Source organism: Apus apus, chromosome 25 (genome assembly GCF_020740795.1).
Source record: "Apus apus isolate bApuApu2 chromosome 25, bApuApu2.pri.cur, whole genome shotgun sequence".
NCBI lineage: Eukaryota > Metazoa > Chordata > Aves > Apodiformes > Apodidae > Apus > Apus apus.
Window position 1 is genome coordinate 1,009,494 of NC_067306.1, and position 22,034 is coordinate 1,031,527.

General features: G+C 45.1%; 1 protein-coding gene across 1 annotated transcript; it reads left to right on the top strand.

The window, feature by feature from the left end:
- Positions 1-1,007: 1,007 nt before the first annotated feature.
- TOP2A (DNA topoisomerase II alpha) lies at positions 1,008-20,710 on the top strand. The gene is made up of 35 exons (XM_051640524.1): positions 1,008-1,040; positions 1,313-1,459; positions 1,608-1,698; positions 2,158-2,221; positions 2,690-2,835; positions 3,184-3,281; positions 3,607-3,819; positions 4,033-4,206; positions 4,396-4,497; positions 4,977-5,114; positions 5,289-5,427; positions 5,689-5,846; positions 6,222-6,347; positions 6,824-6,934; positions 7,027-7,132; positions 7,795-7,904; positions 8,637-8,729; positions 9,188-9,302; positions 9,612-9,733; positions 9,916-10,064; positions 10,740-10,971; positions 11,095-11,229; positions 11,353-11,553; positions 12,082-12,277; positions 13,574-13,665; positions 14,254-14,400; positions 14,495-14,578; positions 15,200-15,397; positions 16,307-16,412; positions 16,695-16,835; positions 17,272-17,422; positions 17,564-17,625; positions 17,927-18,043; positions 19,086-19,294; positions 19,538-20,710. Exons 1-35 carry the CDS (start codon positions 1,008-1,010, stop codon positions 19,688-19,690), a joined length of 4,659 nt encoding a protein of 1,552 aa, XP_051496484.1. The 3' UTR covers positions 19,691-20,710.
- Positions 20,711-22,034: the final 1,324 nt, after the last annotated feature.

Genomic DNA, 22,034 nt, shown 5'->3' on the forward strand with positions numbered 1-22,034 from the left:
AAAGCGGGGGCACACTGCAGCCAGCCCCAGGAAAGGCAAGAGGGTCTGGAACCACCCATGGGCTTCAGCCCAACTGGAATCATTGCACCTGGGGGGGAGGAACGGTGAGGTCACCGGGTTCCATCCCTGGGTACCATCCCTGGTTGCCCTGCACTGGGTCAACAGAGCAGCAGCCCCCCCAGGCTCTGCCTCTCCCAGTGCACAGAGCACAGGCTGCCGAGTTTTCCTCTCCGAGCTTTCGTTCCGTGGGAAGCCTGCCCCTCTTGTGCTGCAGGACACACACTCTGACCCCCCTAAGGGGCCAGCAGTCAGGTTGGACCCTCCTGACGTACCGGCAGCGGCCGGAGGCAGAACAATGAAGCGGGGCCTGTCACCCTCTCTGCAGAGGAAGCAGGCAAGAGGGCGCGGGCGGCGCTGGGCCCGGGCAGCAGCAGAGGGGTTGGGGTCCCGCCAGCCCAGGGCAGCAGCGCCCCGCGGCACTGGGGGGGCACACGCTCCAGGACCTGGAGCCTGCTGGATTGGCTGCGCTGTGCCCCAGTGGGTCCCCAGGGCCTGCCCAGTGTCCCCGTGGGTCCCCAACACCCACCCAGTGTCCCCAGTGTGTCCCCAGTGTGTCCCCAGAGGGTCCCCAGTGTGTCCCCAGACCTCCCAGCGGGTCCCCGCGTGTCCCGGGCTGCCCCGCACGCCCCACTGACCGCACCGCCCGCGGGCACCAGGCAGGGGGCGGGACCCGCCGCACAGCGCCCGCCCCCTCGCTTTTCTTATTGGTCTATCTCGCTGTCCGTTCCGCAAGTGCCCTTCCTGAGTGGCTGGTTTGAATGCTCGGAGCGCCTTGTGACTGGAGAGGGGAAGGGGGCGGAGCGACCCGTGTGCCCGCCTTCCCGCTGCTGATTGGCTGCGCGCCGGGGGCGGCGGGCGGGGATTGGCGGAGGGTTTCGGCGGGCTGAGCGGAGGTTTGAAAGGCGGCGGGAGGGCCGCAGCCGCCATCACCGCCGCTCGGCCGCGACATGGAGCTGCTCGGGTCCCCGGGGCCGCTCCGGGTGCGTGAGGCGGCCGCGCCCCGTTCCCCGCGGAGCTTCCGCTTCCCCCGCCTCCCTCAGCTCCCCCCGAGCCTCCTCAGGGTCTCCCCGGGCTCCTCTCGCGGCCTCTTCCCCCACCTCCCCAGGTCCCCTCTCCTCTGAGGTTTTCCTCCTCGGGCCCCCCGGGATCCCCTCCCCTGGTAGCCTCTCGGGGTCCCCCCTCTGCCTGATACCCTCCGGGCCCCCCCAGCGCATCTCCCCGCTGCCCCTCACTGCCGCTTTTCCCCGAGCAGGCCGCGAACGAGAACCTCAAGGTGGGCAAGAGCGATGCCGTCAAGAAGGGGCTCTCGGTGGAGCACATCTACCAGAAGAAGACGCAGCTGGAGCACATCCTGCTCCGGCCGGACACCTACATCGGCTCCGTGGAGCTGGTGACGCAGGTGCGGGGCGGGCGCTGGGGCTGAGCCCTCAGCTCCTCGCTGCGGGCGGGAGGTCGTTAGCAAAGCACCGAACATCTGCTTTACAAACTGATGGCACAGCAGGGGGGTTGTACCTGGGGATTTATGTATTTTTTTACCTTCTTTTCAGCAAATGTGGGTTTTTGATGAGGACGTGGGCCTTAACTACAGAGATGTGACCTTTGTGCCTGGCTTATACAAAATCTTTGACGAGATTCTAGGTAAGGTGGCCTGTGAGTCGAGGACTGACAAGTTATTAACGTCTAAGAACCTGAAACTCAATATGGGAACTTAACAAACTTAACAAACGCACTTTTATCTGGTTGCATTGTGGACCAAGTAACGTCTGTTGTGTTATTTGATGGATGGTGTTCACAGAGCACGTGGCTTGTTGATTGTGCCTGGATATATCAGATACTGATGTCCTTCCATTAGCACTAATTAACAGTAACACATTCCTGAGATGATGGCACACTCTTACAAAACCAATTTCATTCAGCCCAGAATTCTCCTTTGTCAACTTGTAGTACTTGTCTTTGTAACTTGCCAGGTCTTTGCATACCAAGGTGGTTATTAGTAATATTGTATTGAAATTTTCATTCAAGCTGCTGAAGACACTTTATAGTTAATAGTTTTGTCTTGATTGAGAGGGTAATATAATAATAATCTTTCCATTCCAGTCAATGCTGCAGACAACAAGCAGAGGGATAAAAGTATGTCCTGCATTAAGGTGTCAATTGATGTGTAAGTTTTACTTCATTTTTGTTCCTTGCTTTCCTGACCCAAGTGTGTGTGATTTGCTCACTTGGGCTCTGCAACTTAGAGCAGAAGTAATTCAGTTGTGAAGGCTTTTCTTTGAGTGGTCCCTTGGTCTGGTACAGAGTGCTGTGAAATTACTGCCGTGGTGGCTTTTTTCCATTGTAGCCACTTCCATCTTTTCTTCCTTTCCACCTTTTTTATTCTGCCCTCGAGCACAGATAGAGGATTTTTACTTGTGCTGGTGCATTTCTCAGACGGTATCTGCAGAATTGAGCATTTTTTGTTGACTTGTCCTCCCTCTGCTGGCAGTTTCTGCACTTGCTGAACAGAGATTTGCTCTGGATGAAATGGTGGCCTTTCCCCACAGCTTTTGTATAATATTTGTTTCATAGCTCAGCCGTCTGCAGCCTTAAAAATGCACTTTTTGAGTGTTGGTTTTTTCCCTCCCCCTAGAGAGAACAACACGATCACAGTATGGAACAATGGAAAAGGTATTCCAGTTGTTGAGCACAAAGTGGAGAAGGTCTACGTACCTGCTCTTATCTTTGGACAGCTGCTAACATCCAGCAACTACGACGATAATGAAAAGAAAGTCACAGGTAGGGAAGGCTCTCAAATACACACTAATAGTTCTGGGCAGACTGTTTGGTTTAAATGTGTGAACTGAAGGAGGAGAAGGGATCCTTGATGCAACATGAAAATAGCATTTTGAGTCCATCAGAGACAGGTCTCCATGCTCCATCTTATATTCATAAGGGTACAAACATGGAGAGCAGGAAAATCCTTGAATGCTAATCCTAATTAATTATGGGTTGGTAGGATATTGTTTCTTATTGAGAGTTGTACTTAGATTGTGCTGAAGTGGCAGAACTCCTGTAAGTCTGGAATTCTTTTGGATGACTTTGGACAAAGGTAATAGCACAAGGCTGCTTTCCTTCTAATTCCAGGTGGGCGAAATGGTTATGGAGCCAAACTGTGCAACATCTTTAGCAAAAAATTTACTGTGGAAACTGCATGTCGTGAATACAAAAAGTTATTCAAGCAGGTATGAACACTTCTCATTTCAGGAAGGCTATTCCTGAGATTTTCAGGTATTTTCAGATTATTTTTTTTTTGTTCCACAAACCTGGGCATGACTTGCATTCAGTGCATGATGACTGCAGTAAATCTGGCCCACAGATACTGTGCCACCAAATATAATTCAAAGTAATAGTGAAATGGGCAGACAGAATCTGGTTTTTAACCAGTTTTGTGTTGTTGGGGTTTTTTTAACTTTAAATATTTAAAACTCATAAATCAGCTTATAGCTGTTAAAAACTAAGCTGGTTGCTTGTATTAGACTTGCAGCTCACAAAATATCCCTTCCTCAGACCTGGACAGACAACATGGGAAAGGCTGGTGAAATGAAACTGGGATATTTTGATGGAGAAGATTACACGTGTGTCACATTCCAACCTGATCTGTCAAAATTCAAAATGGATATTCTTGATAAAGACATTGTAGCACTAATGTCTCGAAGAGTCTATGATATTGCCGGATCCACCAAGGATGTCAGAGTTTTCCTGAATGGACAGAGGCTGCCTGTAAGTGAGCACTGAAAAGGAACAGTAATATCTGTATTTCTAATGTCATTCTCCTGCCATTTAAACGGTGAGATTTTGTGGAAGCAATTTACATCCTCACAGTAAAAGGAAAAATTGCAGGAGTGATTTCTCCCACCTGCTTTTCAGGAGACTGTGAATGAAGTGTTTGTAGGAGCTGTTACAAATGAGCTGCCTGCTGTGATCTGTCTGCAGGTGAAGGGATTCCGCAGTTACGTGGACCTCTATCTGAAGGACAAAGTAGATGAAACTGGGAATCCTCTTAAGGTCATCCATGAGGAAGTAAATTCTCGCTGGGAAGTGTGTTTGACTCTAAGTGAAAAAGGCTTCCAGCAAGTTAGCTTTGTCAACAGCATTGCCACTACAAAGGTAACTCTTCTGTCAAGCTGATGCCATATTCTTCATCGTTCATGTTCTTGGCTATTTTCAAACGTATGTGCACAAGAAACACTTAGTTGCTCAAGGCTGCAAATACTGTGCTGAAGGTTTTAAACAGATACACATCCTGTTGTCTTTTCACTGGAGTCACCACCAGGTCTTTGGTCCCTTTCCCCATAGGGTGGCAGGCACGTTGATTATGTAGCTGACCAGCTGGTGGCTAAACTGATGGATGTGGTGAAAAAGAAGAACAAAAACGGAGTCGGAGTGAAGCCTTTTCAGGTACAATGTCTGAACTCCCCAGTGGGAAACAGCTCTGGCACTACTGCAAATTGTAGCTACAGCTTAATGCCTTACTGTGTTAATAATACGTATTTCCATTGTACAGGTAATAGATCTATAAAATTGCCAATTATAGAAGTCTCATATTGTCCACTTTAAGCTAACTCACAATACTCCCTTTGTGTGGCTGATAGGTTTTGTGATCAGAACACTCTAAGCCAGCCTAGAGGCACTAAAACTCACTGTCTGTTAGATAATACCTATTTAGGCTGAGAGCTGCTGGTTCCTTGGCATCCCAAATCATACAACATTGTTCATGAATGTTCATTATCTGCCCTAAATTCCTGCAAGGCATCTAGGAAGATTCAAAACCACTCAGTGATAACCATGTTTTTCATCCCTGTGTGACTCTGACAGCCAGAAAGTGCTGCTGGGGCTGAGCTAAGCCTGTGTAACCTGGTGCTTGTATTTAACCACAGGTGAAGAACCACATGTGGATTTTCGTGAATTCCTTAATTGAAAACCCAACCTTTGACTCTCAGACTAAGGAAAACATGACTCTGCAGGCAAAGAACTTTGGCTCAACCTGTGTACTGAGTGAAAAGTTTATTAAGGGTGTAAGTATTAATGTACATGGATAGCTGAGATGTCAGTATAACTGCACCTTACGTTTAATGCAGCAAATAGATACTTTGGAAGTAATGCCATGAACTAAAGAAAAGTGTATAACTTAGATTTCTGTCCTTGATAAGGCTTTTCCCACAATTGTTTGGGTTATTTTTGTATTGCAGGCAGTTGGCTGTGGCATTGTTGAAAGTATCCTAAACTGGGTAAAATTTAAAGCTCAGAGCCAGCTGAATAAGAAATGTTCAGCTGTGAAACACACCAAGATTAAGGGTGTTCCTAAGCTGGATGATGCCAATGATGCTGGTAAGTGTTTCACATTCTTTGTAACCAATTCATTCAAAAACGGTTAAAACTTGTTCCAATTGTCTCCTAAAGATCATGAAAAAAGCTGTAGTTATAGTTTATCCCCATTTTACAGTCCTGTTCATTGTGTTTGTCCCCATTTTCTATATGCAGTGCAACAAAGCCTCTGTGTTCAAAAATATTCATTCTCATTCAATTTATGCAGGCTTTGATTTTGCTTCTTAATTAGAAAATTGACTTGATTTTTTTGTTTTCTTTTAGGCAGCAAGAATTCTTTGGATTGTACACTTATCCTGACCGAGGGAGATTCAGCCAAAACACTGGCTGTCTCTGGTCTAGGAGTGGTTGGTAGAGACAAATATGGAGTATTTCCCCTTCGTGGGAAAATGCTCAACGTCAGAGAAGCTTCTCATAAGCAGGTGAGCTGGTGCCAGTCTGTGCTGGAAGGTGTGGGGTGCTCTGAGCTGCAGCCTGAACACCATAACTCACATGAGGAGGGTCTGAAACAGCCAAGTCCAGGCTCATTTCCAGCCTCCCTTCCTGGTTAAGTCCTTCTTGGTGTTTTGCTTGAAGGGATGGTGTTGTGGACTAGAAAATGTTTGGAATGATCTAGAGTAATTTAAGCATTAGACTTCAGTTTAGAAATGATAAGTTTCTAAACAGAAAAAAAAAACAAAAACACTACTGACAAGACAAAGCTCAGCCATTGGTATAGTTATGGATAATTTTAGACTTTTTTTGAGCTACATTTTAAGTCTGAAAGGCAAGTTTTTATTCCCTGTGATCTTTTCCAGATTATGGAAAATGCTGAAATCAATAACATTATTAAGATTGTGGGTTTACAATATAAAAAGAACTATGAAGATCAAGAATCTTTGAAGAGTCTTCGCTATGGGAAGATTATGATCATGACAGATCAGGTGAGGTTCACTAAAACTGAAACATGGGAGAGGAAAAAAACTACTTGAATTCAGAGGAAAGAAGAAAATACTGACTTTCTCCTAGTGCCATTGTTGTACCAAGACCTCTGTATTTGTTTCTTTTTATCATTCCATATTTCTGTAGGTCATAATGTCTTTTCAGCCACAAAACAAAACAGATAAGGTTGAGGGGGGAGTAGCATCACCAAGGAGCTATACACTGTCTTTCCAGCCTGCTGATTCTAGGTCCTTGACCAGTCCTTGATACTTTTTTTCACCAAGAATGTGCCTTTTCTGCTTCTCTTAATTTTTAGTAGTTAAACAATGCATGGTCACCTGCTAGAAGTGAAAGTTAATAGGAGCAGTTAGCTGGAATTATAGAATCATTTGCTATTAAGCAAACAAATTGTCACTTCCATCATGCTCCTGCTTAAATGTGTCTTTTTTTTTTGCCTTGACTTCTCTTTTTAAATCAGGATCAAGACGGATCACATATCAAAGGTTTGCTGATCAACTTCATCCATCACAACTGGCCATCTCTTCTAAAGCACAACTTTTTGGAGGAATTCATTACTCCCATCATAAAGGTGAGGGTTGGGAAGATGCTGAGGTGAATGAGGAAGGGTCTGTTGGCCCAAATTGCCTGTTGTTTCACAGTTACAGTGTTTGTCCACTCTAGGTCTCCAAAAACAAAGAAGAAATTGCATTCTACAGCATTCCTGAATTTGAAGAATGGAAAAGCAGTACACCAAACTACAATTCATGGAAAATCAAGTACTATAAAGGTTTGTAGAAAACTTAATATGGTGAAATTAAATGATCCAATTAAGAGCATTCATGATTAAATTCCAGCTAGCCCTGCTTTTGCAGAAAGGGTTTGGGCCAGGTGGCCTCCCAGTCTCTTCCCTCTCTAAGATATTCTGATTGCAAATACATGTAACACAACATTTAAAAGTAAGGAAGCCATAAGCTCTAACTGGATAAAAACCACAATAACATCTCTCAAAATGGAACTGTGATATGGTAAACCTTTCTTTCAGCCCTTTTAGGCAATTATGCTCAGCTTTACGTGCTGTTTTCCTCAGTACAATCCTGGTGTGTGTACTGTTAGTGCTGTAAGCTCAGTATTCCAGAAGTGCTTAATGCCAGTAAGAAAGGTGCCAACTGCAGAACAATGGCTGGATGATGAGGAATCATTTCCAATTTGCAGTTAGTCATTTCAGATATCTACAGGAGTTGCATAAAAATCCAAAAGTACATCATGCAACTGCTCCCTTATCTGTAATTCTTGTGAGTTTAGTGATACATCTCATTCAAAGTTCCATAAGTTTTCAGTTAGTCATCCTCATGCTGCACATCTCTGTGGTGCATCACAGAAAACATTTCTTTGACCTGCAACTTAATTTGAGCAAGAAGTTGTTAGGATTAACTAGTGTTGTCTCTGCAGGTTTGGGTACCAGCACATCCAAGGAGGCTAAAGAATACTTTGCAGATATGGTGAAACACCGAATTGTCTTCAAATATTCTGGTCCCGAAGATGATGCTGCAATCACCCTGGTAACTAACACTTGATTTAATTGCTGACTTACTACCTCTGGTATTCCACTGTCTGGAGTGCCCTGTATTTTCTCTTAAAATGCTCTTAGAGGCCTTTGGGCTTGAGATGATCTCTTTGTTACCAAGGCTACGGCTTTAGTCTAAAGCGGTAGAAGCAAATCTGTCCATGGACCTCAGGCCAAGAGTACCCTTTTAATGATGGTTTTTAAATATAGCTCAGAACAAACTAATCACTACAAACCAACTGACATTTTCAGACACAACAGTAAATATTCCTTTACCATTTTTCTGCATGTTCTGCTGCAGTTTTCTCCAAGTCAGACCTCCCCTTTCTCCCCCAGATTTTCTTGTCAAATGGTTCACCAGTGGATTAAAACAGTCCTTGCTTCTGTGAACTTCTTCACCTTCAGCAGACATTGACTATTAAAGTCTTCTGAGCTATTAGGCAAGGCCAAAACCCCAAGTTTTTCCTTGAAAATATTAAGAGAGAAATCTAGTTTAGTTTTCCATTATTGTGTTAAAAATGCACACATTTAAACTTCACTGCCAAGTCTCCTACAGATTGGTGGAAATTATGCTTGTAATATATTGAGCTACATGAACCTTTTATTGCACCCAGACTGTTAAGTCACCCTGTTTAGTGTGTTTTTCTCCTGGGTAAACTCTTCCTATATGGTCCAACAGCACAGAGCATGGTCTGGAATTGAGTTCCTTTTATTTTGTAATGCACAGGCCTTTAGTAAGAAGAAGGTAGAAGAGCGAAAGGAGTGGCTGACTAATTTCATGGAGGATAGAAGACAACGGAAGCTGCACGGTCTGCAGGAGGTAAAAGGTTTATGTGGATGAAGGGAACTGGTTTTCTCTCTCCCTGGGGCTGTTCTCAGCTTCACCCTGGCAGGGCAGAGCTGCACACAGCTCCCTGAGTCACTCCCTGGATTACGGGACAGCTGAAATGTTTTCAGGATTTTGCAAAGCAGCGTCTTCTCTCTCCAGTGTAGCCTCATTGTTGGATGTCCAACAGTTAATTTCACTTTTATCTCTCAAATTACTTTTTCAATAGGGAAATGATAGCTCTGTATGAAGACTATCTCTCAAAAAATGGGCCTTCCTCATGGGAAGTAATGCCTCCCTTGGCCATGCCAACAATGTCAGCACTTGGGCTGTGTTTAGCTCGTCTGCCATTTAGCTTGGAGCTTCCATTGTAGTGAAATTAGTGAAGTGAGAGCTAAGGGACAGACTAGACTTTGTGAAAATTAAGAGAATCTTGCACCTGTTTTTCTTAGGAATACCTGTATGGGAAAAATACCAGTTACCTGACATACAACGACTTCATCAACAAGGAGTTAGTTCTGTTCTCTAATTCAGATAATGAAAGATCCATCCCATCACTGGTGGATGGTAAGTTATTTCAAGACACTGATTCTGCACAGTGCATTCCCCAGAACTGAATAAATAAGTGTTTGCATATCACAGCATCAGAATCAGGGTAACCTGAGTTTTCAGGGTTCTGAAGTCCCTTTTCTGGTGTCCACGTTTTTTTAATCTTTGGGTTAAGTGTCTTGTCCATTTTGTAGTATATGACTGCACATGTCTCACTCTGCTGGTGCAGAATTTTTGGGTGTATAAGTAGCTCTTAGTCTCTAGAGAGCGGAAGCCAAGTGAAGCACTTTGTGCACTCTACTCACAAGGTCTTCTTTTTTTATACAGGTTTGAAGCCAGGTCAGAGAAAAGTTCTGTTCACGTGTTTCAAACGAAACGATAAGCGGGAGGTGAAGGTTGCTCAGCTGGCTGGTTCTGTAGCTGAGATGTCTTCATACCATCATGGTGAAGTAAGAACCTGGCCTCGTTGTGCAAAATGCTTATTAAATGAAAGGCAAAAAAACCCTGACTTGACAGTTAAGATGCTTCTGCAGCAGGATTATATGTTTCAATATAAAAGCCAAAGCAAAGGAGCTGTATATCTGCTATTGATACTTTGATATTTTTAGCTCTGAACCTTCCTTTATTGCAGGCATCACTGATGATGACCATTATTAACTTAGCTCAGAACTTTGTGGGCAGTAACAACCTCAACTTGCTGCAGCCTATTGGTCAGTTTGGCACAAGACTGCATGGTGGGAAAGACTCTGCCAGCCCTCGATACATCTTTACAATGCTCAGGTCAGCATGGAAGATTTCTTGCTGTCTTAAATATTCTTAGAATGTTACCAAATTCAATTTAACAGCTTTTAAGATGAAAAATTTCTTTTTTCCCTTTAAAACTTTGGACTACTTGCATACTCAGAGTAGCAGCAACTGAAGTGAGGTTTGGATCCTAGATTCAGATACGTAATCTTGGTTATGATCCTGGAGAACAGAAAGGCATAGCAGAGAACATGGAGATGGGAGCAAACACAAAGGCAGAAATTTGGGTAGGATAATAAAAAATGAACTTGAGTTGGGAGAGTGGAGTTCTGAAAGTACCATGCTATTGTCTCTGTGACCTGATGGTCACTTGGGTTGAACTTGGTCAAATCTGTTACTTGAGCATGTGTATGGTTGTACTAAGCAAAATATACAGAGAACTTGAGCCTTTCTCAGATTTTAAACTCCTGATTTACATACTTAAATAGGAGGCTGGGTCCCTCATAGTGGAACCTGCAGAGATGGGTGGGATTGCTGAGGATGCATCCCTCTTGGAGTGTTGCTCTAGACAGACCCTCAGGCAGTAGGGCTGCAGTTGCCTGATAGGAATAAACCTGACTGATGTGTGTGTTTGTTTTCTGGGGGTTCTTTTGGCACGGGAGTCACTGTTCTGTAATGAGAATTGGGTTTAAATTGCTTTTTCTGTTCCAGCCCACTGGCACGGCTGCTGTTCCCACCCATGGATGACCATGTCCTGAAGTTCCTTTACGATGACAATCAACGTGTGGAGCCAGAATGGTACATCCCCATCATTCCAATGGTGCTGATAAACGGGGCAGAAGGGATTGGTACTGGCTGGTCCTGCAAGATCCCCAACTTCGATATCAGGGAAGTTGTGAATAATATCCGCCGTCTGATGGACGGGGAGGAGCCATTGCCAATGGTAAAGAATCTGCTTCAAAACGTATCACTCATTAGTTTATTCAGCACATACTGGAGCATTTCATGCAAGTGCTTCAAACCAGAAGCATCAACACAAAGCTGAATCCTGTTCTTTTCTGTTTAGCTTCCTAGTTACAAGAATTTCAAAGGCACGATAGATGAGCTGGGACATAATCAGTATGTGATAAGTGGTGAAGTGTCTATCCTTGATTCTACAACCATTGAGATCACTGAGCTGCCTGTCAGAACATGGACACAGGTAAAACACAGTGAGTTTGCTCTAGGAATGTGTTGTTTGCCCTGTAAAGCAAAAGGGGGCTAGGGGGCTTGGAGCTTTTCATCTCCATGGAAAACAGGGGTCTGACTTTGATTCTTTCCTCAGACTTACAAAGAGCAAGTTCTGGAGCCGATGTTAAACGGGACTGAAAAGACACCCCCACTGATCACAGACTATAAGGAATATCACACAGACACGACAGTGAAGTTTGTGGTGAAGATGACTGAACAAAAACTAGCTGAGGCTACGGAAGTGGGGCTGCATAAGGTCTTCAAACTCCAAACAAATTTAACATGCAACTCCATGGTATGTCATAGATTTTGCCAAGCATTCTTGGTTTAACTCTGACTGTGTGGATAGCTGCTGCTGTGTGTAACAGTCTTTTGCAGTAACCTGTTCACTTTCATTTCTCTGCTGTTACTGGGCTTAAATCAGCTTTCTAAATATACCTTCAAAAGGTCAAGAGACTGGCTTGGGAATGGTTTTGCCTGAAGGAGTCAAAGTGATCTGAAACCACCAGTTCACAGAGACCTTTGTTGTGACAACAACACTGCCATTGGGTGTCTGGATTCAGACAATGTGTAAAGTGGTGAAGGATGTTTATCCTACAGATAGCTTCAAGATTCAAGTAACCTTAACCCTACTATGTGTTTTCAAGAACTTGGAAATTGTAAGATTGTCTCTGCTGCTGTGCTTGCAAGCTGAAGTCATTTCTAAAACAATGCTAAAGTTTTATAATTTGTTGGCTAATTATTCACTTGTACTGTCACACCTGCATTATAGGTAATTTTCAGTGAGTTTAGAAATCAATTGTATCACTGTTTATTCATCTAGGTTCTTTTTGATCACGTTGGCTTTCTCAAGAGGTATGACTCCCCCAAGGATATCCTGAAAGAGTTCTTTGAACTCCGGCTCCATTACTACGGGTTAAGAAAGGAATGGCTGATTGGAATGTTGGCTGCAGAGTCTGCAAAACTGAGCAACCAGGCACGCTTCATCCTGGAGAAAATAGATGGCAAAATAGTGATTGGTAGGCATTGTTCCTGCTTCCTTGATGTATGAAACCAGAAGAACTTGGTGCTGCCTTGAATTCTGTCAGCACCCCCTCAGCTCTGGACTGGCTCTTAACAAACTACACCAGAGCTTATCTCTCTGTTCCAGTAACATACAAGAGGAAAATGCTTCACAGAGTATCCTGGGTCTACAAAGCATTATGCACTTATTAATTCAAATGGGATACGTGTACAGCTTTCCTACTGTGTGCTTGACACTCATTTGAGAGTAGAATTTTTTCATATAGTTTTGCAGTAATTCCTATGTATTTCTGATTCAGTAGGAAAAGAGTTAAGTACTGGTAAGGTTGGAAAGGGGTAGTGTTTTCTGTTCAAGTGCAAACTCCTTAAGAACCCATATCGCTCAATGTTAGCTTTGTGACCCTCTGCAAAAATACTCCAAATCCTGTTCTTGGTGGATTGGGGTTTCAGATTTAGCAGATACTCAAGTTAGCAGCATCTGAGAATCATGTGCTAGAAAAAGAAACAGATCTTTGTTCCCAGCATTCGGATTTTTCAATCAACTCTTCCACCTCAGTCTGAAGGGCAGTCTGTATTTCCCTGGCATTCAAGGAGGAAGCAGCTTGAGAAAGTGTCATAAGATGCTTTGTGGTTTGTGTCTGAAGGCAGCCCAATAGTCCCAATAGCCTCCCTCTGTTTGATTTGACTCAGGAAGAGAATTCCCTTGAAATGCATTTTATTGGGTTTTTTGTAATAAGCAGTTCCAAGGCTGACAGAGCTTGTTTCATTTGTATTTGTATCTCATGGTTGATTGCTTCTGCTATTCTAGCTGAAGCATTTCTGTTTGTTGGGGCACTTACACCACACATTTCCCAGGTGAAGTCTAATGAGGTTCAAGTTGTACCAAAGCCTTTCACTGCTATCAGGGTTTTTTTTCTTTCTCCATTTTCCTGCTTATTATTGTGAAACCTTTTTGATACCACCACACACCTTATTTTAGAAGTTCAAAAACTACTTAGGGCAGGGGAAATTCACATAGAGAAATGAAGAAGAAAAATATTTACAGGGCTCTGACAGATGTTCCTAACAGGCATAAGAGCAAACCTGACAAATCACCTCCTAACTAGAAACTTTTTATGTGTTATTTCAGGCTCTTCCACAAGTCCCACCTCTAATGAGGAAAGACTATTTTAGAGCCCAATAGGATGCTGAGCTGCCAGAGCCACGGGATCCAAAATTTTAAGCTCATCTGTCTTTCTTAACAGTGGTGGGTAGTGGTCACTAACTGACCATCCTGAAATGTCTGTTCACAGAAAACAAACCCAAGAAAGAGCTGATTCAAGTTCTCATTCAGAGAGGGTACGAGTCTGATCCAGTGAAGGCTTGGAAGGAAGCACAAAACAAGGTAATACTCCAGTCATCCTCTAAATAGATCAGCACTGACCCCTCTTGCCACAGCTTCATCATTCATAGGAAGAGGCCCAGGTTGCCTTTTCAATTTCAGATGCAGGAACTTGTGTGTCTGGTGCATCTGAGGTAGGAAACATAAGACAACTCACTCTCTTGTTTGGAAGGCACTGAGATCTAGGACTGGGGTTTGAGTCTGTGGGGTCAAGCCCTCTTGCCACAACCATTTCTGTTGTTCCTCAAGGGTTTCCTTCCACCTGTGGGACACAGCTGTAGAAAGGTTTGTGAGCAAGGTGACAGTTTTAAGCAGCCTGAGGAGAGTATCTGAACTAACAAGACACAGAGGCCAAACAGAGTAGAGCAAAAGAGAGGTGGAGAATTGTTTTTGCAGAGAGATCCCTCTGTGTGATAGCAGCTGAGCTTTTAACAAATATAACTTCATCTGTCCCCATTTCTGAGTTGCTGTAGAGGTCTCGGACACCCGGGGTATATGCGCTACCTGTGATACAGTCCAAACTTGGCCAAGAGCCCTATCCTTGTTTGTCAATGCATTTGCTGACAACGTTTGTTTTAAATCCACATTCAGGGAGAAGAGGAGGAGGAGGAAGAGGAGGAGGGTGACAAAGAACCAGCTGCAGCTACTGGACCAGACTTCAACTATCTGCTGAATATGCCCCTCTGGTATCTAACTAAAGAGAAGAAAGATGAGCTCTGTAAGCAGAGAGATAACAAAGTATGTTCCTTTCTTATAAAAGCATTGCTATATAATTTTTTTAATGTTTGATTAAAACATGTGACTAATGATTATCAACTGTGATTTCCTTTAGGAAAATGAGCTGCAAAACCTTAAGAGCAAGAAGCCCACTGATCTGTGGAAGGAGGACCTTGCTGTCTTTATTGAAGCACTTAATGTATGTCAGCATTCTGTGCAGATGGCTGAATCCCCTGTAGTCTTATCCACCAGCTCTTTATTGACTTACTTTGTCATCACAAGGAAACTAAAAATGATAACTCCTATGTCTTGCTCTCACTGAGGAGAACAAAAGCTTTCTTCACCTTTCCAGCTTGGATAGCAATAGCACTGCTCTGGGCCAGGGAGTCAAACCAGCAAGGTGGCCATTGGAAGGAGGTCAATTACCAGTCTGAATAGTGAAGAGGCATTTTAGGAGGGCTTGAGGGAAAACTAGTACTAGGATTTAGTCTTCTGAGATGTAGATCAATGGGCTTCTTAGACACTGAAAAGGTGAGGGAGGAGCTGGACTTTACTGAACAGAGCCCAAACTGTGGGCAGGTGTCTGCACATCACACCTGGTCACTGGCTGGGTTTCTTCTTACTCAGTAACCAAACCATAGCTCTGGCTTAAATCATTGCTTGGAAACATGCAAATCTGCACCAGAGTAGGAAGCTTCACTTAAACTGGTGGTGGGAAATCTACTCAGCAAGTAGAGAGCATGTTACTGGTGGGTTGTTCCAGTCGTGCATTGTTTTGTTGTGTTCTCATGGTTGCATTACTTGGTGCTCACCTCTGCAGGCAGTGGAAGCCCAGCAGACACAGGATGAGATGGCAGGGTTGGCTGGTAAACCTTTGAAGGGGAAAGGAGGGAAAATGAGGCCGAAGAAGGCCCAGCTGTCTGAAGTCCTGCCATCACCTCACGGCGTGAGGGTCCTGCCCCGGGTAACTGCGGAGATGAAGGCGGAGGCAGAGAAGAGAACTAAAAAGAAGATAAAGGTAACAGGAACATTCCCAATCCTCAGTCTTTCTTTACATCTTCTTCACTAAAGTACTACAGCAATGCAAGTTCTTGTTAGTTCAACTTGTCCTGGTGAAGCAACTATTCAGGGAGAGGGACAGAATCTTAGGACATGGGGAACACTGGAGATGGATGTTGCTCAGTCTAAAGGAGAACAGGTTCAATAATATATCAAGAGATGGCTTAGAGGGAAACCTTCTGGCAAGAACACATATCACCCTGTCAGAGATGGGTTGGTAGCTTAGAAAAGGTAAATGCAAGTAAGGTCATTTTAGGTGTCCTGGGGATTTCAGAAATCCTCTAGCAGGGAGGAAGCATAGCTGGTAAATTCCCTTCTCTGCAACAGCCTTTGCATTCCCAGTGATGCCTTCAGCCACTTAATACCATTGTTATTCTCAGTATTAAGCAGATAAATAAGATTTAAATCTTTTTACAGGGCTAGTTGAAACATTCCATTCAGCCATTTGCAACAGAGAAAATTCAAATATCCCCTCCCCTGTTTTGCCCTGTAAGCCAGACTTTGCTGCTCCTTTCCCACAGATGCTTCCATCTAACAGTTTTTCCAAATAACTTGCACTGTTGTTTTTAACCCACCCTGTTCAGGGCTGCATCCTCCACACACACCAGCAGTGCACGCAGGACTGGGGACAAAGTTCCTGTTTTTGTTCATGTTGGATTTTGTGGTTTAAGTCACCTGATCTGGGGCCAGATCTTGTCTGATTTCCTTGGCTGTAATCAATTTTACACATACTGTGTTTCACAAGCTCAGATTTCTTATCTCACTGACTTGCATGCATCTAAAATAAGTGGTTCCTTTCTGCGTGTCTGTGTCCCTCTTCCAATTGTGTGAGCTGACCCGTGGTCTGTTTGGTATCTTGTATCTTCAGAGTGAAAAAAATGAATCTGATGAGAATCAAGAAGGCGGCACCTCAGGAGACAAAGAGCCTTCGGGCCTTAAGCAGAGATTAGTGCAGAAGCTTAATGCTGGGCAAGGTAAATGCTTTCATGTGTTATTCCATCAGTGGAAAGTGAAAGGAAGGGTTGTAAATTTGGTTATCTGACCTCTTCCTGAAGGTGATGAGTAACATCTAGGATCAGTATTTTTGGAAAAACTAGGTGAGAGAGCAAGTGGTCCTGGATAACAGTCAAGTGGGATAGATTCCTATTTCTCTTTGATGTTTAAGCCAGAATCCTCTCAATTTAGTAGTCTATTTCCAAGATGAGCTTGGAATGCTGGAAGTTTGCTGGTTCATCCTACCTCCCAATATTTTTTAGGTGCTAAGAAACAGGCCACTCTACCTTTTAAGCCAGTAAAGAAAATGAAGAAACGAAACCCTTGGTCTGACTCGGGGTCTGATTCAGAGTCTGATTTTGAAGCACCTCCCCCAAGAGAGAGAGTGGTTCGCCGAGCAGCAGGTGAGTGGTGACACAAATGCAGAAGAGGGACAGTCAGGGGGGCAGAAAATTGAACAGACTGTTTAGAGAGCTCCTGAAGTCTGAGATCTCAGTCAGAAATAATTCTTAAGACATCTCTTTGTTTTACTGTATAGAACAACTCCCTATTTCTGCCAGTTGAGCAGATTTTCATAATGTTTTTCAAGGAAAAGCAGAAATGGGCAACCAAAGAAATAAGGTTATTGGTTTTAATTGCACGACTGTCTTAGCAAATGAAATGTGCTGGTGGTGAGTGCAGAATACACTGGGGATCTGGAGTCTTCTCACTGGCAATCTCAGTATCTGCTTGTTTTTATTCAGATCTTCATTTTTTTATTAACTGCAGCTAAAATACTGAAAAATAGACAGGGCTGCATCCTGCCAAATGTGTAAAATAGCATCTATGTCATTCCATCAGGCAAAGTCAAGACTATAATCAGCTCGGACTCAGATGAAAACCTCTCCAGCTCAGATGAGGAGCCTGAATTTCAGGGCAACAGTGCAGACAACACTGAGTCAGACACAAGCTCCAAAGAGAAACCTGCTCCCAAGCCCAGAGCAGCTCCCAAGTGAGTAGTTCTCCATATAGACACTGGAAATCAGCTGTGCTTGTAGTGTGAAGGCTAGATAGAAATGTATAGCTCATTTTCTTCTGGGCACCTATTTAGTCCATCCTAAGCTGAAAAAATACTTGGGGTTTTTTATTCTAGGGCAACCACTGAGAAAGCAGCTAAAGCTCCCAAGGAAAAGCCAGCACAAAGCACTATCCCTGGTGAGTACAAGACCTTCTAAACTTTGTTGTTCCTGAAGCCCCAGGAGAGAGCCCTGGGTGGTGTGGGCAGTGTTTACACCACAAGGGCAGCTTTAGTCACAGGGTCTTGCAAAGAAACTTTGATGCTGGGGTCCAAGCTGGTCTCACTGCACCAGCCTTGTCTGTTTCTAACTTGAATGTGTGATTAATCCAGTGTTAATACTCGTTCTTTTTATGAAGTGGCTCAGCATTATTTCCTCTCTATAGTCAGAGGAGGTAATTTGACTATTTCAGACTTACTGCTTTCTTTATTCTGTTCAAGTCCAAGATGTTGCAGATGAAAACGTGAGCCAAGCTCCTGCAGCTCCATCCATCTCTGCTCCTCACAGCAAGGCCGGAACTAAAAAACCTGCAGCTAAGAGGCCCATCACCACAGAGGGTAAGGCAAAGCTTGGTGAGAGCATTTTGAGGTAATGGCTGTTATTCCTGTGGGAAACTAGTCTGAGTGATTTTGTTAAGGCAGTCAGAGGCCTGAAAAACTTGACTTGTCATTTCAGAAAAGATCTGAGGTTTGTGGCAAAGATTGCTGAGTTGTGGTCATTTTTAAAGAGGTTTGTTTCCAAACAGATCATGTTCTAGTTCATCTCAGACACGTTTGAAGGGAGTGAATTCTAGTTTGGGAACAGGAAAAGTGAATGCTTCCTACAGTGCTATGTAATACTTGGCAGAAATAATCCGAGTGGAATTTGTATCTTGCAGTCAGTGTTCTACTTCATGTCTTTCTGGGAAGAAAGCTCCTGGGTAGCCTGCTTCCCAGGAAGAAGAAAAGCTTCTTTGGGGTAGCTTGATCTATTTAGTGCTAGCTTGACCTCATAAATCTACAGCATTTGACTCAGGTTTTTTAAACTGAACTGCCCAGAGTCTTTGTCAAACTTTGGAAGCTGTTTTGCATATTCCATCACTGGCTGGTTTTGATCCCAGCAGTAAAGTACTATGTTACTTCACACCAAAATAGCTGTTTCTTCCACTTCCAAATTGAGAAAGCCTATTATTCAGGAATGGCCTGCTCCTTTCAGCTTAACTTGGAGACATGCTTCAAGAGGCTACTAAAAAATTGTCAGAATATGGGTAAGAAAGAACTCCACACGTAACTGCTCAGGATAGAGGGTAAATTCCTTCCTTCCCTGTGCAAAAGTTTTGAAGGTTAAGCTTGGTTACACAGCCATGAGAGTTCAGGACTTTTCAATCTGAAATAGTCTGGAAATTGCTTTGAGTACATTTTAATTTAATTCTCTAAATGAGAACTGAGCAGATAAACAACCTCATCCTCTGGGCAAGGAACAGTCTCTGCAGCACACCAGGCTGCAGGGTGAGGCCCCAGGCTCTGGCCTGGCCATGCAGCACAGAGCCCCGTTGGTGCTGGGAGGAGGAGAGAGGAGCAGGCAGCAGAAGGGGGGTCTAAACACTGAGCTCTGTTTCAGGTTTCCAGCCATCCATCATGGATCTTCTAGCCAAGAAAAAAAAGACTGTGCCCAAATCCAGCAAGACAGCAGCTAAGGAGGGATCCCAGGAGACAGTGGGTGACAAGCCCGGCCCAGCCAAGGGCCGGAAGGTCATCAAGAGGCAGCCAAGCTCTCTGGATTCAGATTCTGATTACGACTCAAAGCCTTCCACGTCAGTTGCAGCAAAGGTTTGTGCCCTGCTGCCCCCGGGAGCCATGGGGTGTACTGTGGTTGGTGGTTCTGGCAGCACCCCCTGTGTGACCTGTCCTTATCACTGGGTGTGTGAAGGGGCGTTGGGCACATATACAGACCTCAGGGTGTTGGTTTGGCCTCATCAGTGCCCCTCCCCCTGTGCCACTGTGGTGGGTTTTATGCTAATTGTGTGCCCTGTTTATGCTCAGATTCATGATTCACATGTGCTTTCCCTCCAGAAATCCAAGGTGGAAGATGATGATGAGAGCTTCACTGTTGACTCAGCAGCTGCTGGGGGCAGCTCCGTGGCAGCCGTGCCCCGAACCAGGCCTGGACGTGTCAAAAAGCCCGTCCGGTACTTGGAGGAGTCTGATGAGGATGACATGTTTTGAGTTTTTAGGAAGATTTTGAACTGCTGATCCAAACCTATCTACAAACCAGCCTTCAGCAGAGCTCTTTGCAACCCTCACCAAAGAGCTGGTTGTAGGTTAGTTTGGATCAACAGTTAAGTTTAAATTAGGAAATATTTTCACTTTATTTAGGCTAGTCCAAAAATGTTTTTTACAAGTGAATACAAGTCTATTTTTCTTGGTTTTAAATAGCTTAGGTTCTTTTAAACAGGAGCACACCCCCCCTTTCTTGTGAACACTGAGCCACGTGCCCAGCTGGTGCTGATGCACTTCCATCCTACCCATGAGCTTGCTGGAATCTTTTTGACACTTTGGGGTCATTATAGGGTTTAAGTAGGCATGAGAACATATCAAATCCTTTAAGATACCCTCTCCCATAGATACCTTCCGCTTTAGTTATCTTAAAAAGTAATAAAATACATAAGCTTTTAACTCCACAACCATAGAGCCATAACTTGTGAGGTGTGGGCATGTAGAACTCCCTGCCAGTGGTTTTCTGTCCCCCCTGGAGTTCCTCCCACATCGAGTTTTAGCCTCTGTTGTTATTTTAAGTGCAGTTTTAGGAAGGGAGGTTTGTGCAGGCTTGTCTCCACACTCTGCTCCATGTTGGCAGTTTTATCTTCTGTCTGGCTGCCAGGAAACCCCGTGTTCAGCTGGTTCAGCCCAGAAGTCATCTTCAGGTAGCAGATGCCCATGACAACCTTGTGCTGCTGAAGGGCTGAGCAGGTGCAGCCAAGTGCAGCCTCTCCCTCCTGTTTGTTCCTGGGGACAAAGCCCTTCCCCTTGGCTCCTGCACCCCTGGCTGCACCGAGTCCTGTCCCCTCATCCCCTGCCAGGTGAGGCTGGTTTGTCACCTTGGTGTCACTGGGTGCTCAGCCTTCACAGTGCTCAGGTTCCCCAGGAGGAACAGAGCCATCTTCCCCTTCCAGATACTTTACTGGAGTGGCTATTCTGGCCTGTAGGAAGCAGCACCGTTCCTGTAGCACTGAGGGGTATTTCTTGACTGTCTATTTAAATATTTTTATGTTTTTCTTCTTGTCCTGTGTTTCTGTCCTTTTTAATGTTTATGTAATAAAAGTATTTTTACTCAAACTTTGTTCAATAAAAAGGAGTTGTCCTCAGCTGCCTCTTCCCTCCGTTTCCCCCTGCACTGGCTCTCCAGAGCCATGAGTTGTCTTTATTCATGGTTGAGCACTTGAAGCTCAGATTTTCTCAGGAGCAAGAGGCCATCGGCTCCCACCCTCCTCTGCCAAGACTGGTCTAAAATGGGTCAGCTCCATTGTCTAACCATGCTTGTTATTTCCAAGGTTATTTCCAGTGCTGATTTAGCCAACTTTGGCATTGTTATGGAAATTACCATTGCAAGAGCTTGTGTTGAGCCCTTTGCTCTGTGGTGGTGCAGTGATGCAGCCTTGGCACGGCCTCTGTTCTGTGTGCAGGATGGTTTCCTGTGCCAGTTCCTCACTGCCCACACCGTGGCTTTGCAAAACCACTGCCTGGACACACCAAGGATTCCAGATTCCTGTGAACACCCATGTGGCACCTGGTGTCTGCCAGCACAGTCACAGCTTCTGCTTCTGTGGCTGTAGGTGAGCAGTGCTGAAGATTCCGAGATGTTCTGTGCTCCTGGACCGAGAGTTTCCCCACAAGTGATGGTTTGTGCTGGGCTGCCTCTCCAGGCTGGAGTCTCTGTGTGCTGGGTCACAGGTGGGCTCTCCCCTGGCTGGGATGGGGGATTATTGTGTGGGGTCCCTGCAGCATGAGGGATGATCTGGGTCGTTAATGAAGTGCTGGGGGACAAGCTGTGATGTCCCAAGTCCACATATCTGGGTGCCAAACACCCCAGGGCCCCTGGAGCATCACACGGGGCTGAAACCAGGTTGGTGCAGGGCTGCCGTTGTGCCAGCAGGCTGGGAAAACGCAGTGGCTCCTGGGCTGGCATGGGGGGACAAGCAGGACCCAGCTGTGACACCCCAAGGTCCCAGGCTGGTGATTCACAGCACACAGGGACCCGTGGGACCAACTGCAAACCCTGGGGGCCCCCGTTCCCCACCAGCCATGGCGCGACAGCGGGTGCTGGCACTATCGGTGCCATCGAGGTGCTTTGCTGGAGCCTGGTCAAGTGTGGAAAGCCCTGTCAGATTTTCCACTGCCGGGCTCTGGAGAGCATCTCTGGCGCGTCCCCGCCGAGGGGCTGTGCTATTTACGGCTCTCCTTGCTGTGAGCACCCAGAGGAGCAGTTGTCACGACTTGCCCAGCAAATGGCAAGGCCACAGCCGTGCCACACGGGCTGCGCCAGGCTGGGTGGCTGCTCCTGTCTCCCCAG

Excerpts from the sequence above, each read along its gene's own strand:
- TOP2A (XM_051640524.1), top strand. The coding sequence starts at position 1,008 with ATGGAGCTGCTCGGGTCCCCGGGGCCGCTCCGG. Across the intron at positions 2,222-2,689 it reads ATTAAGGTGTCAATTGATGT|AGAGAACAACACGATCACAG; the intron begins GTAAGTTTTACT and ends CCCTCCCCCTAG. Across the intron at positions 5,847-6,221 it reads GAGAAGCTTCTCATAAGCAG|ATTATGGAAAATGCTGAAAT; the intron begins GTGAGCTGGTGC and ends GATCTTTTCCAG.